The sequence below is a fragment of the Ruditapes philippinarum genome, unplaced genomic scaffold, assembly GCF_026571515.1.
Source record: "Ruditapes philippinarum isolate M1 unplaced genomic scaffold, ASM2657151v2 ctg658_1_1_1_1, whole genome shotgun sequence".
Lineage (NCBI taxonomy): Eukaryota > Metazoa > Mollusca > Bivalvia > Venerida > Veneridae > Ruditapes > Ruditapes philippinarum.
Genome location: NW_026865455.1, coordinates 3,038 through 16,761, shown reverse-complemented (window position 1 = coordinate 16,761; position 13,724 = coordinate 3,038). Strand labels below are relative to the sequence as shown.

The window sequence follows — 13,724 nt, the reverse complement described above, 5'->3', positions numbered from 1 at the left end:
TAGCTATATATGCTTAGTACATTTCTTGTATTAATTGATATTTCAGTTTCATACATCACTTTATCGAGATTATAGCTTATTTAATATAAACAATAAAGAATTAAAGTTATTTTCATAAATGACATTGGATAGAGACATGTGAAATATCTGAACACGGTAGAGAGAGAAGCCCAGATAGCCTCAAAACAGAACGTCTCAATAGTTATTATTCGGTGTTGCGTAATTATTGCAGAGGCGAAATAATCACACGGTTTGTGGAAGTGCCGTAATAATAACACGTCATGTTTGGATATATTGACCTGAGACATTTAAATCTTCAATATCCTTTCGTCGGCAATTACGGATTTTAATTTATTGTACAGCGGTATTTTTCAAAAATATTGACCTGACACTCTTGCATTTAACCCTATAGAAGGTAAATTCATAAAGGTAACTATCAATTTGTAAATTGATATAAATGTATATCACCAGTTGTAAGTCTAAAATAAGAGACGCGCCAAAGCAAGGCACGTGACTGCTGAAGAGGCCATAACATGGTGAAAATTGTTATGAATCTTGATTAGTCTCGGGTTCTCCCCTAAATTACCATCTTATTGGCTTAATGGTAACATAATAAGTTAGTGTGGCTTTTAGAAAAAGATATTTATGACGTCAGTATAAGTGTAAGTGTATTTCATGTAAAAATCGCTTAACCTAACAAAAGGAACAAAGAAAATCACAAAATAGTTAAAGAAATGAAATGAAATAAAAATATATATTAATATATACAAATGCCATTAACAATTTGCAACCAGAAAAGTCGCAACAAACCTTGATTTGCAACAGTATTCAATCTATCTTAATATGACAATAACATAGTACATGGACGAGCATACATACGAGGATTGATCAAAAAGTTCTCGGCGGATGTACTTCCGGTAGTCAGAGAGAATCCAACTAATGGTTTTACTTTTGAATATCATCGCCCTCTACTTCAATGCACTTTGCCCACCTGTGCTCCAACTTATTTAACCATTCAAAATTAAACTCTCTATTTGGGTCCTCAAAAAACTCATTGACCACCTCCATGACACCTTCATTGCTTCCAAAACGTTTACTACGAAGTTTGGTTTTCAGTTTCTGAAACAGACAGACGTCAAAGGGGGCCAAGTCCGGAAAGTATGGGGGATGAGGAAGAATTTCAAAGCCGCAGTCAGTTGAGCATCGCAACTTGGAATATGTAAGCTGGCGCATTGTCGTGCAGGAGAAAAACGCTTTGAATCAGTTTGCCCCTCCTTTTACGTGCGATTTATTGACAAAGACGTCTCAGTTCGTCAGCATAGTACGTACTGTATGGTTCTTTGAACGACCTTGGCCAATCATGATTATCCCCTGACAATCCCAACAAATTGAGGCAATCATCTTCCCTGCAGATGGCACCCTCTTGCATTTCTTCGGAGAGTGTTTCTTACAGAGGTACTTAATGACGGCTCTGATTTCAACTTTCTCCATTTGGTCTAACTGACACATCCCTCTACTGATCAAAGTATATTTTATGTTACTTAATATGTGTAAAGCTTTTGTTTGTTTTGGGTTTTACGTCACATCGACACAGTTAAGGTCATATCGCGACGTTCCAGCTTTACTGGTGGAGGAAGACCTCAGGTGCCCTTCCGTGCATTATTTCAGGCACGAACGGGTACCTGAGCAGAACCACCGACGTTCCATAAGCTAGCTGGATAGCTTCGTCACATGAAAGAATCCAAAGTCCCTGTCGGGATTCGAACCCACAGAGGTGAGGGGCAAGTGGTTTGAAGTCAACGACCTTAACCACTCGGCCACGGACGCCCTCTGTGTAAAACCGCGTGTAACTCGGTCAGTAATCGTCCATAAGACATCGGTATCGACGTATCGTGTGTGTGTGTAGTGGCTAGAAGAATATCGGGCCGAGAACTTTTTGATCATACCCCGTAAGTACATTTTTTACTACTTTTGATGAAATTGTGTACTTTCTAAAGAAGTCTAATATTTTCTGTTTCTGCAAGTGCATCAATACATGTAATAAATTATCACTGCTTAGAGAATTAAATGACCTAGTATTCAGAACAAATTGTGCAAAGGTACTTATTAGCTTCCAGATAAATGTAAGGGAAGGAATAATAACACAATAACGCTTCCAGCCTGTAATGGTTATAGTTCTTAACTTATCTCGCAGCTTAATATTTTCAACAAGGGATAACTCGTACTGAATTTTGTAACTACAATTGTACGATTTAAGGAACATTTGTCATTTGTATCAAGTTTAAAAATAATTTGAAAGTTATAAAATTTCTTAAATGTGTGAATCCTGTCAAGCCATTTTTTTACAATTGGCTTGATCTTTCTTTGTTGTAAGTATTGTTGCTGCTTTTTGATGTTTTATTTTTTATTTAACTGTTTTTGTTTTAGGCTAAATTCAACACTAAGCTATATACAGAAATGTTATATTTCTGACATTGAGCTTTAATTACAAATATATATATACTGAAATGCTGAAATCGTTTTATTTTCAATCAAAATATTAATATATTGTTGAGACACTGTGCTATAGTGTAACCCAAATATGTGACATAAGGACAGTGTTTATAAACTTCGCAAATATAGTGTAATAAAAATGTGAAATGGAAAGTGATCGGTGAAATAATATTCAGGATAACAAACAATTATACTTGATCATTTTTCACAATGTACGAATATTAGCACAACATAACTTTGAAATTATCAAGGCTTTAATTAGGAAATAATCATACATGAAAAATCCACCTTAAAAGTAAGGCCTATCTAATGATATTTAAATATTATGAGTGACAAAATTGTACTTGATATAGAATTTTAAAGGTACATACCAACAAGAAATAAGGTTCATCTGATACATACATACCCGGAAGTGTGGAATATGATTTCAACAAACAACTAAGAATAAGTGAGCCTTGCCAGTTAGATACAAATGACAACACATTTACTTTTAATATATTGTATCATATACAAACATCTCTAAATATTTTTCATGAAGCAAAGACATATTATCATCGAATAAAATGTATCTGACATGGTAATTTTGTATTTTATGTAAATTGTATTTTTACTTGGGCAATTGTGCCCGCAATAAGCGCTTGGAAAGCACAGCAGTTTGATGGAAGCCGTATTTCTTTACCTCACTTAAAGTATATCTTATACAATTAAACAATACGGTGTGGATTTTCCAAGAGGAAAAGTGGAGGAACGTGAAACAACAAGAATGTGTGTGTCATTTTATTTGTTATGAATTTAGACAAATCCGTTTTATATAGTTGAAGAAGATAAGCTGCATATAAAGCAAAAATGAATTTAATTTAATTAAGATAAATATATTCACCATGCATGTTACATATGATACATATGATTGTTTTACTACAATTTGTTGACAATACATTCACTTGAAATTCGAAGCGAGAAAAGTGATAAATGTTTTAGACAATCTCCGTACAAGAGGCACTTAGATTGAAATGTATATTCTTGTTTATTACTGATCATGTATAAACTCATCAGTGCAATTTCAACATTTTCTCTGTCAATTTGTTTTGTCGAAATTTGTCTACTTTCTCTTTCGTCTCGACAACGGTGCGGACACTTAGCCACGACGAGGACTTGATTTTTTTGTATAGCTAGAAGCTTTACAATTGTTCATGTAACACCATTTTGTGGACCACAAAATAACTGGCATAATAAAACCCTTGAAATCAATTTGGACCCAGCCTCTGAGACCATTAGTTAATATAGTCTTTTATGAGAAAATACATTTTAGCGTTATTTTGTGAAATACTTTGCAAACTTCTGCAAAACTGTTATTTATCAGGTCCCCCTTTGATCGGTCAATATTGGGTAATACCATGCCTCTATATCTGTAGATGATGTCAATGGTCTAGTAGACAACTGCAAACTCTTTATGAATCATGCACTTAGAGTGGAAATGTCTCCACCCTTGCAGGTCATATAGAATCTTAAGGATAGTTAAGATAAAACATTTTTATAAAACATTTTTATACAGTTTTTTTTATTTGATATCTCTTCCGTTACTGAAAAATTACTTTAAATTTAAAGTTTTCAAAAAATTTATATTGGACTTTTGCTGACTTTGTGGGGCTCTTGTTTTAAAAAGTAAGGAACGGAGTCGAAAACAGGTTTACCTAGCGTTTGTTAACCATTCAACTAAGTTTGTTTTCAGGTGTTTTCATAGTAATGATGGTAAAAGTACTTAGGTAGATTCAATGTAAAGTTAAGGGAATGCAGGAAGGAATAATAACATAAGAGTGTCTGCAATGATTATAGTTCTTATCTTATCTCGCACGTTTGTATTTTCAATAAGGGATAACTCGTACTGACTTTGCAACTACAATTGTACGATTCAGTGAACATTTGTCATTTGTATCAAGTTACAAAATAATTGAAAGTTGTAAACTTTCTTAAAAGTGTCAATCCTATCGTTGAGTCATTAATTTACCTGTTTTACTGTTGTCTAGATTGACACTTCAGCTGTTCAAAGACATCTTTCATTTTTGACATTGTAAGATATGTATAAGTATAGTTAATTTACTCTTTTAAAAACCAAAATAATATATGTATGCTAAATACTTAGCCGTATAAAAAGCAATATATATATAATCCGGAATCACTTTGTCCTACATTCGAATATTAATTTTAGTTTCCGTTGTAATGATCAACGCCAAAAACTTAAACACTTATTCATAGACGAAATCACAGCAAACATAGTTATTTTAACAAATAATTTGTGTATTTTTAAGTGACAAATTATAACTGATGTAAAATCTGACAAGTCAGACCAAAGTACAAAAGAGCCTTCAAGTATTCAGTTAAGTACGGTCATAAAAAAAATTTAAAGCAAGGATGGCTGAAACCTCCTGCATATTATATATATACATTATGTAGTTATGTAACTTACTTAATGTTTGTATAACTCCTTATCATAAGAAATTATGTCTGTTTTTATTTGGCGGGAAATTATTATATTTTCTTTTACTCCAAAACATACGACTTGTGTATTTTTTTATATTGGTGGGAATTTATTTCACTTATGAATTACTCCATATCATGATATTTACCTATTTTTAATTATATTCATGACTCTTTAAATTGGCTGGAAGAAACACCATATAAGTGAATTGCCATGTTTGTTGAATAGTGAGTGGATTGTTAAACAGGTTCGATAAAAGGTGCTTAAGGTGTAAATTAAATCTTGATTTAAAAGTGAATTTTATTGTCTTAAATGTACTAAACATTAAAAGGAAAACGTTTAAAAAAGCTGCAACATATTGAAATTGGCGCCGGAACTCGGGAACCGAGAAATAAAATTTGAAGAGTTTCGACAAAATAGAATTTTTTCACAACGTATAAATGAACACTCTGTGAGATGCAAAAAAAACACAAATCGTACAGTTGGCTCGATTCGTTCAAAGGTAACAGTGATGTGTGGTATCCTATAATGTGTTTATGCGTGAATACAAAGGTGAAGAGGTAACCAGAACAAAGTGTTTCTCAATGGAATTTAAAAGCGAACAAAAAGATAGAATAAATTCAAGGGACCACTGAGGAAAATTTGAATAATGTTACTGTGATTTGTTTGTGTGTTTATAAATATCTGCACAGTCATCATAGGTGACTAACCATATCGGAAAAGCGTGCGCACATGCTACTTCAATTTCCCTAAGAAGGTATTACGAAATAATTTATTAGAAACAAGTATTTAGAGCATAATCCCAGAAAAATACAATAAACTTGAGCAGTTTTCTAATGAAACTTAACTTAAGATTGATATTTATATAGATCAGCTTGCTGTTCGATCAGGAAAGGTAAGGCGTGCAATTGGTGATTCCGTTAGTGAATTTATTCAAAGGAGTGAAAATGATTCGGTATTGTTTGCTTGTGCTTTGTCTATAGTCTTAAAACTGAAAAATGTACAGATCGACCTGAAAAGCAAAATAGCAAAGAATATTATAAACGAGGAGTCGGGCGAACAAGTATCAGCTTTACAAAAAAATGTGTTCAGATGAAACTTCAACAAGCATTCTTTGAACAACAGCAAGAACGGGCAGAAGATCAAATAAAAATGCAGCAGAAATTCTTTGACGAGCAACACAGTCTCACAATAACTTTATTAAGAGTGAGAATACTGTCAAATTGCTAAATTATAAAAGTTAAACATGGTTTCCCCTTTCATTGAAATAATCTACAATGGACGGAATTCTGGGACTCTTTCTCTAGTGCTGCAAATGAAAATGACAAGCTGGAGAAGCTGGGGGTGATATCGCTAGACTGAAATAATCTAATAAAACTACGATATTGTCATAAAAATTCTAAAGGAAAGCTTTGGAATAAACAAAATATAATAGATCTGCCTTATAAGGGGCTTGTGAACGTTGCTTACCCTAAGGATACAACCGAAAGTTTGCGAGTCTTCTACGACAATATACAAAAACACTGAAAAAGTTTGGAGGTAATGCATGAGAATTTGGAGTAACATGTTTTCGTATCAATTATACGAAGCAAACTACCAAGTGAAGGTTTTATTCATCTTGAAGTACGAAAAGTTGCAGACAATAAGTGGATAATAACCAAGCTTCGCGAGTTGTTCAGACAGTAAATTGTATCCAAAGATAGTGAGTGATAAAAAAGGTTCGTTAAAAGGTGATTGAAACGTGTAGTTTTGAAAAAGTGAAAATATTGAATCAAGATTGAAACAATGATTTTTTGTCTTTAATGTAGTAAATTTTAAAGGATAGATTTAGTAAATCTTCTACATAACCCCACCAGAGAAGGAAATGTTTAGAGGTGATAACATAGACTTGCAGTCTTCGTTACCCCCAATTTCTTTAAGCAAAACCTCCTCCTAAATACAAACTTTGAAAGTAAAGTCTTTAGAATTTCTTTGCAAAGGTACAGCACCAAGAGAAAGAACTTTAGGCATGTGACCACGATTTATATTAATCATGCCCCTAGGCTAATTATTGGCCTAGTCTTAGTTTTCATGTGGCGTAAGTGCAAAGCCTTGAGAATAGATATTCATTCATTATTCATTCATTATCTTTATTTCCTCCTTAACTGAAGAGCATTTACATGATTTAGAACATAATATGCATGTTAAAGTTCGTACAAAAAAATCATATATACAATATATATAAATTCAAGATCTTTAATAATATGTTTATTATAAAAGAGTAAAGAAAAAACATATTTTTAAAAGGTACACAAATTTATATATTTACCCACATTGAAAGATAACTAATGCAAAAACATATTTTATACCTATCAACAATAATCAATGGGAAAAATTGCGATAAAAAATGAAATAAAAAATAAAGTACTTAGATGCATACACGTCCTTATACTCGTTACTTTTGTAACAATGTATAACAATAATGTAACAAACTTTGCATATATATATTTTTTTTTCTGATTTAATTTATGACCAATTAGGCCTTGCTATGTAACACTTAAAAACCTTTTGTAAGAGTTAGGTGATAAAATATCATTTCACTCTAAGTTTTTGAACTGCGGATCATTTAGTTTGCATAGACGTGTTTAATAAAAACAGCTTAGATAACACATTTACTAGACTTTCTTTTCCGAAACAATAAAATCCAAGAGTTCAGAATTTTATATAAGCAATGATATGTGGACCTCTACATAATATAAGTCATGTCACTGATCCTTTCCTGGGATTCACTAAGTTTGCATAGATTTGTATGGTAAAAATGTTTTAAAAACTTCTTCTCAGAAACTACAATGCCGAAAGGTTATTAAAAGGTAAAGAATGCACATAGATGCTTTCAAACAATGACTAAGCAATTTCAAATAGTTATATACTATTCAACTTCTTTTAAATATAAATGAAATGTTCTGAATAAAGAAAAAACAGCATTATAGTTTGGTATCATTGGTATCTCTGGCCATTATGGCCCTTCATCAAATTACATCAACATTGTAATTCTAAACCTAATATAAAGCAATTTAGGCATTTGATAATATTTGTAAAACCATTGCAAGCTGTAAATAACAATAAGAAACGTTGTGAATAAAATTGTCCATCATTCAGTTTTAAATGTCGTGCTAGTTCCGATACACGTTCTTAGTTGAAAACTATATGTAAACTACACGTTTGCTAGGGAGGAAACATAGATTCTCAGTCTTGCGAACACTTTTAAGGGCCCTCAGCAATTTAAAATTATCAAAATAGGAATCCGGAGAGCCTTGCATTATACTTGGTATTATAAAATTATGCAAACATGATTTTCAATGCAAATTTGAAAAACGTGGAAAAAACAATTATTCTATTAATATTATATCCTGTCTCCTTAAAGATCCTGTATGTTGCGATCAAAATGGTTAACAACACTACATAATCATGCAAATAAAACAATTTTCAAAAATCGAATAATATGTAAAATATGTACTGCAAATATTTGTGCATATTATATGTATTTTTTAAATATATGCTCTTGTATTTCTTATTGTTAAATTAGTTAAATTTGACTTAAACTTTAAAGAAAATAATTTTTTAATTACCTCCCTTAACTTACATGAAAGTTAAATTCGGTGATGTCTTTATAAAAACTGCTTTTTGAACCTACAATATGGATACATTTTATTTTGAGCATCATATTAAACCATAAAAATTGTGTTACAGGAACTTTCAATTAAATTGGTCAGAATTCTGATTTATTAACTCAGAGCTGAATAAATCGTAATGGATTGTTATCAATGTTGTAAAAATAAAAATAGACAAAATAAATAATAAATAATTTGCAGAAACGTTCATTGACAAATATGTATTAAAATAACGATTATGTTTTTTATTATTTCGATTGTGTGTATGCAATAAAACATTGGCAAAATAACACTTGATAAACATATAACATTTATAATAACAATTATGTTAACCTTAACATCATTTGAATGACTTTCTTGTCAGCTTTTCAAACGTATTGTTCGGAATATAACTTTGTCATAAATAAATGGATACATTTTTCTTTTACTTGACGTAGTCATTTATCAAGTTTTAATGATAAGAACTATATAAAACTTGACAGTCAACATACACAAGAAAAACAGTATAGAGTATAAAGAATCACATGCACTTCATATTAATTGATCAATCAAGTAATAAAGTAACAAATGTAAATCCAATTGAAGGACTTATATTAAAATAAAGTTAATTTACCGTTATTATTATTTTTATCTATTTAGCGTGATTGTAAAAATAATCATATTTTTGCTTTGCAGATTGCTTTATAAATATTTGAACGAGTCTATTTATACGTAGTTAGTATAATATGTCATTCCGTATATGCACATGATGTTGTGGTGTTCTGTTTACCGTCTGTGCTTTTGTCAACCACTGTTGCTTTTGTTAGATCTTTTAAGCGCTGAAATTAAAAAATACAATTATGGAATCGACGATGTTTATCTAAAACGTGCATAAATTACTAAAATTTTCATCAACATTACAAATTGTAAAACAAATAGTATAACTATTCCGCAATCTTTTCACTCTTGAGATAAAAATAACAATTGATAGTTTGTCAACTCACAACACATCTATTCATACGATACATGTACTGGAGGAATGATCAATATACGATAGATGAAAAGATCATTTCTTCATCCATTTGCAAATTAAGTGTTTTCGGTTGAATCATTAAAAATACATAACCCAAAGAAGACATTTTGCTTATCTGGATGTTCAACTATCTTGAACATTCGGTGTTTCCATGCAATTACTCATATTTTGATGGTAGACATTTTTATTACTGTTCAGTAACAAAGGACAAAATTTCAGAATCATACGTTTTAATGATACTATGAATTTGTTACCATTCATCTTAACATTCTATAAATGTAGAATATTAAACAGAGTGTTTTCATTCACTTAAATCTATCTCTCTGAAATAAATTGTTATCCTTGTATAAATTGTGAAATCACTGTTTACTTTCAATGTTACTGCCGATTTTATCAAATCAACAAAAAGGCGTTTAAGTTGATTCTGTATCTCTTGACTTTGACTGCATTCTGTTTGAAGCCATTTTATGTAGTTTATCACTTCCAATAAAATGTCATTCTGCGTTTGGCACGGTTGGCTGTAATATAAGACAATAAAACGAATTAAGGACCAATAAGGATAGTTAAAGTTACACTGAAAAAGATTATGTCTGTTTAAATGCAACTATAACAGTAAAAAATGAATGCTAGTTTTAGTTGCAATGTTTATACCAATATACTTATAGTATGTAATCGTTATTTTCCCACAAACATTAAATACCCATCAACTTCACTAGTGCAAACACAGTCTTCGTTACATTATATCAAGGAAAATGGTTTAATAATACTGGGTCACTGAATAAATAAGAATTGAATTAGTTATCATTTAAAAAAACAACAAAAAAAACAACTTTTTTTTCTTCAAGTCTCTTCATAGAAGAGGAACAAACATAGGCATGGTTTTACATGCTGGTATCTCTATAAACAGTGCATTGGTGTAAGTGTATTAAATATAGACAAGTTTTATCTCTGCAATAAATGCTGGTGAGTATATTCAAATGATAATTAGCACAAACAGAGTATACAAGGTTTGTGACAACATTCGTATATAAATGAACAAAATGCCAAATCATTTAATAGACTGATTTTACATACGACTTGCCGTGCTGAAATCAACGTAAGTTTTATAACACAATGACCGTTACATATGAAACGTAAGAAACAGTTTAAACAAGGACACGTAGCTTATGAATTAAACGTAATTTGATAGATCCACACTTTTTGTTCCAAAAAGAAAATATATAACACGATATATAAAACACCTACCTTGAACTTCCTTCTGGAAGAAGGTTTTTAAGTTCTGTCAATCTGCTATTGAATTCTAAACGCAAGTTTCCCTTTCCTGTAATTCAATACAAAATGTAAATATTTACTGGAAGATGAATTTTTGAAAATTGCGTTTCATAAATTTATGAAACAACATTTCAAGGGCAAAATGCATTTTTTCAAAACTGAACAGCTTAAGAGTTATGGTGTCATTGTTAAGTTTCCAGAAAGTTAGTCATTCAATTTGGCCAAAGACCTATGTCAAGTCCTACAGGAAATGAAATCATCAGTAATAAAAATACATAAATGTGTTGTTGATTCGTTCATTATTCTTTATGACTTTTGATCTTAAAATTGTGACACATTAAAATGAATCAAAAAAAAAAAAAAAATTTCCCCTTTTTGATATAGAAAAAAGATTCATTTAAAACTGAAATAAAAAACTTAATATCAAATTTAAAATGATGATGTTCTTGTATCATTTTTTTTTAACTCGTTTAGACTAAAATCGTTTCAATGCTTTTTTTTTTATCTTTAGATCATTTTTAAATGGAGAAAAGAAATTCTTGAAATCTGAGTGACCGTATGTTCTTTAGTTTTACATTGATCTAGACACACATCAGATGGTAGATAAATCACGCGATTAAATATTGCACAACACACATGCAAACAAACACGGTGGAGTCTCAATAAGAAAGTACATTATTTAGATTCATGGAAAATTTAATGGAAGTTAAAAGGGAAGTAAAATAATAAATCTCAGTAGCGAACTAACAAAGTTACTTAAGCTCGTATATGTTACTTGTAATCTACGCACATAATATAAAATGTGTTATCTTCAAAATGACAATACTAGTACTTCGCCATAAACTGATACGGAAAAGATATAGGGATAAAATAATTAAATTCTCTTTTTGCATACAATGAGCGTTATATGGACTGTGTTTATTCATTGGATACATTTTTGTTCTAAGTTTCCTTGTATACAATGTTCGATTATCTGGAAGCGTGCAATTTTATTGGTACTGCTTAAAATACTTTCAAAATAAGTAAAAGTTAAAAGTTCACGTTTGTTTGTTAACGTGTTGTTCCGAGACGCACCTTCAACTGCATTCATCTCCAATGATTTGTTTGCATTTCCCGCAGATGGAGCCATCTGAAAAGTGACGGAGTCAGATTATTATAATTATTACACTTACACAATTATCAGGTCTTTTTTAGCTCGACTTTTCTATGAAAAGGGGAGCTATCCTACTCGCCCCGGCGTCGGCGTCGGCGTCGGCGTCGGCGTTGGCGTTGGCGTCACACCTTGGTTAAGTTTTTCGTACCACCCCACTTTATTTCAGAAGTATTACAAGTATGGCTTTGAAACTTACCATATTTGTTCACCATCATAACCTCCATCTACAGACAAGAGTACATAACTCTGTCAAGGTTTTTGACAGAATTATGGCCCTTTTTTGACTTAGAAAGTGTATTGAGCTTGGTTAAGTTTTTTGTACCACCTCACTTTATTTCAAAACCATTGGAGGTATTGCTTTGAAACTGACCATACTTGTTTACCATCACGACCTTCATCAACAGACAAGAGGACATAACTCTGTCAAGGTTTTTGACAGAATTATGCACCTTTTTTGACTTAGAAAATACATTGAATATGGGTAAAATCCACTTATTGCCTTAACCCTTTGAGATATTGCTTTGAAACTTTTAATGCTATTTCACATCATTACCCCCATCTGTACGCAAGAGAAGGTAACTCTGTCAAGGATTGTTTTAAAATTAAGGCCTTTTATCGACTTAGAATCTTGGTTAAGTTTTTAGTACCAGTCCACTTTTTGACTGAACTGTTTGAGATATTAATTTGAAAGTTGGAATACTTGTTTACAATCATGATTCCCAAACATGTCCAGGAGAAGGTAATTCTGTCAAAGATTTTATTTGAATTATGGCCCTTAACTGTCAATGTTTTGTATTATAGGCAAGCACTAAAAAACTTAAAAAATCTAAAAAAATTCATTCCTATCCACTTGTTCACTTTACCATAAATTATGTCATATAAACATTGCTGTAAGGGTATCACACAATTCAGTAAAATAATTCTTCACTAAATATCTTAATGCTCATGGCCATTGTTCACTTTAAAAATACAGAGATTCTTGTATTGCCTTTTACTGCAAAAACTTTTTTTATTGGCAAGCAATAAAAAAGTCGAGCGCGCTGTCTTACGGACAGCTCTTGTTGTCACTCGTATATAATCGAACCCAACAGTGTTATACTAAATTGGTGCACATTTATTCCCTTAAGTTTAAAGTCTTATATTAATTGACTTTCATGTACATTCGTATCATAACATTATAAGTCAAATAATCTATATGTTGTGTGCTAATGAAACAAGGTGATCATATTCAAATTTGTAAAAGTTATTGATTTTTGAAATGTACCTTGGCTGAAAAGAAGTTTTAGTGAGTTCAACAACATGTCTACAAATGGATAGAAATGTAATAGCACATAAAGGTAGTGCTTTTAATATTCTAAATAATCAAACGATAAAAGAAGTTCACACCTACATTTCTAAACACTTGATTATTTAAGAATCAAAATATTATATAAAGTAGATCTTTATCTGAAGTGTTAGGACAATTTACCGACTATGAAAGTTTGAACTCAATATTCCTAAAATCTGCTGAAAAAAATACCTATTTCGGCCTGTTGGCAAAGGTTTATGACAAATCTGTTAATCAACAGAACAAATCATTAATAGAACAATAAGATAAATTATTAATTACACATGTATAAGTTTCTGTTACGTTAGACAACAAATTTTATTTGTATTTCACTCTTTGCT

The 13,724-nt window shown here is 31.2% G+C and overlaps 1 protein-coding gene across 1 annotated transcript; it reads right to left on the bottom strand.

The window, feature by feature from the left end:
- Positions 1-9,311: 9,311 nt before the first annotated feature.
- LOC132729097 (uncharacterized) lies at positions 9,312-12,034 on the bottom strand. The gene is made up of 4 exons (XM_060714839.1): positions 11,978-12,034; positions 10,877-10,952; positions 10,002-10,149; positions 9,312-9,437 (listed from the first exon to the last, which is right to left on the bottom strand). Exons 1-4 carry the CDS (start codon positions 12,030-12,032, stop codon positions 9,348-9,350), a joined length of 369 nt encoding a protein of 122 aa, XP_060570822.1. The 5' UTR covers positions 12,033-12,034; the 3' UTR covers positions 9,312-9,347.
- Between the last annotated feature and the right edge of the window lie 1,690 nt (positions 12,035-13,724).

Bases quoted from the DNA above. Each gene is read 5' to 3' on its own strand.
- LOC132729097 (XM_060714839.1), bottom strand. From the start codon at position 12,032: ATGGCTCCATCTGCGGGAAATGCAAACAAATCATTGGAGATGAATGCA. The intron at 10,150-10,876 runs GTAGGTGTTTTA...CTTATATTACAG, and splicing joins CTTCCAGAAGGAAGTTCAAG to CCAACCGTGCCAAACGCAGA. The intron at 9,438-10,001 runs GTAAACAGTGAT...TTTTAATTTCAG, and splicing joins AATCGGCAGTAACATTGAAA to CGCTTAAAAGATCTAACAAA.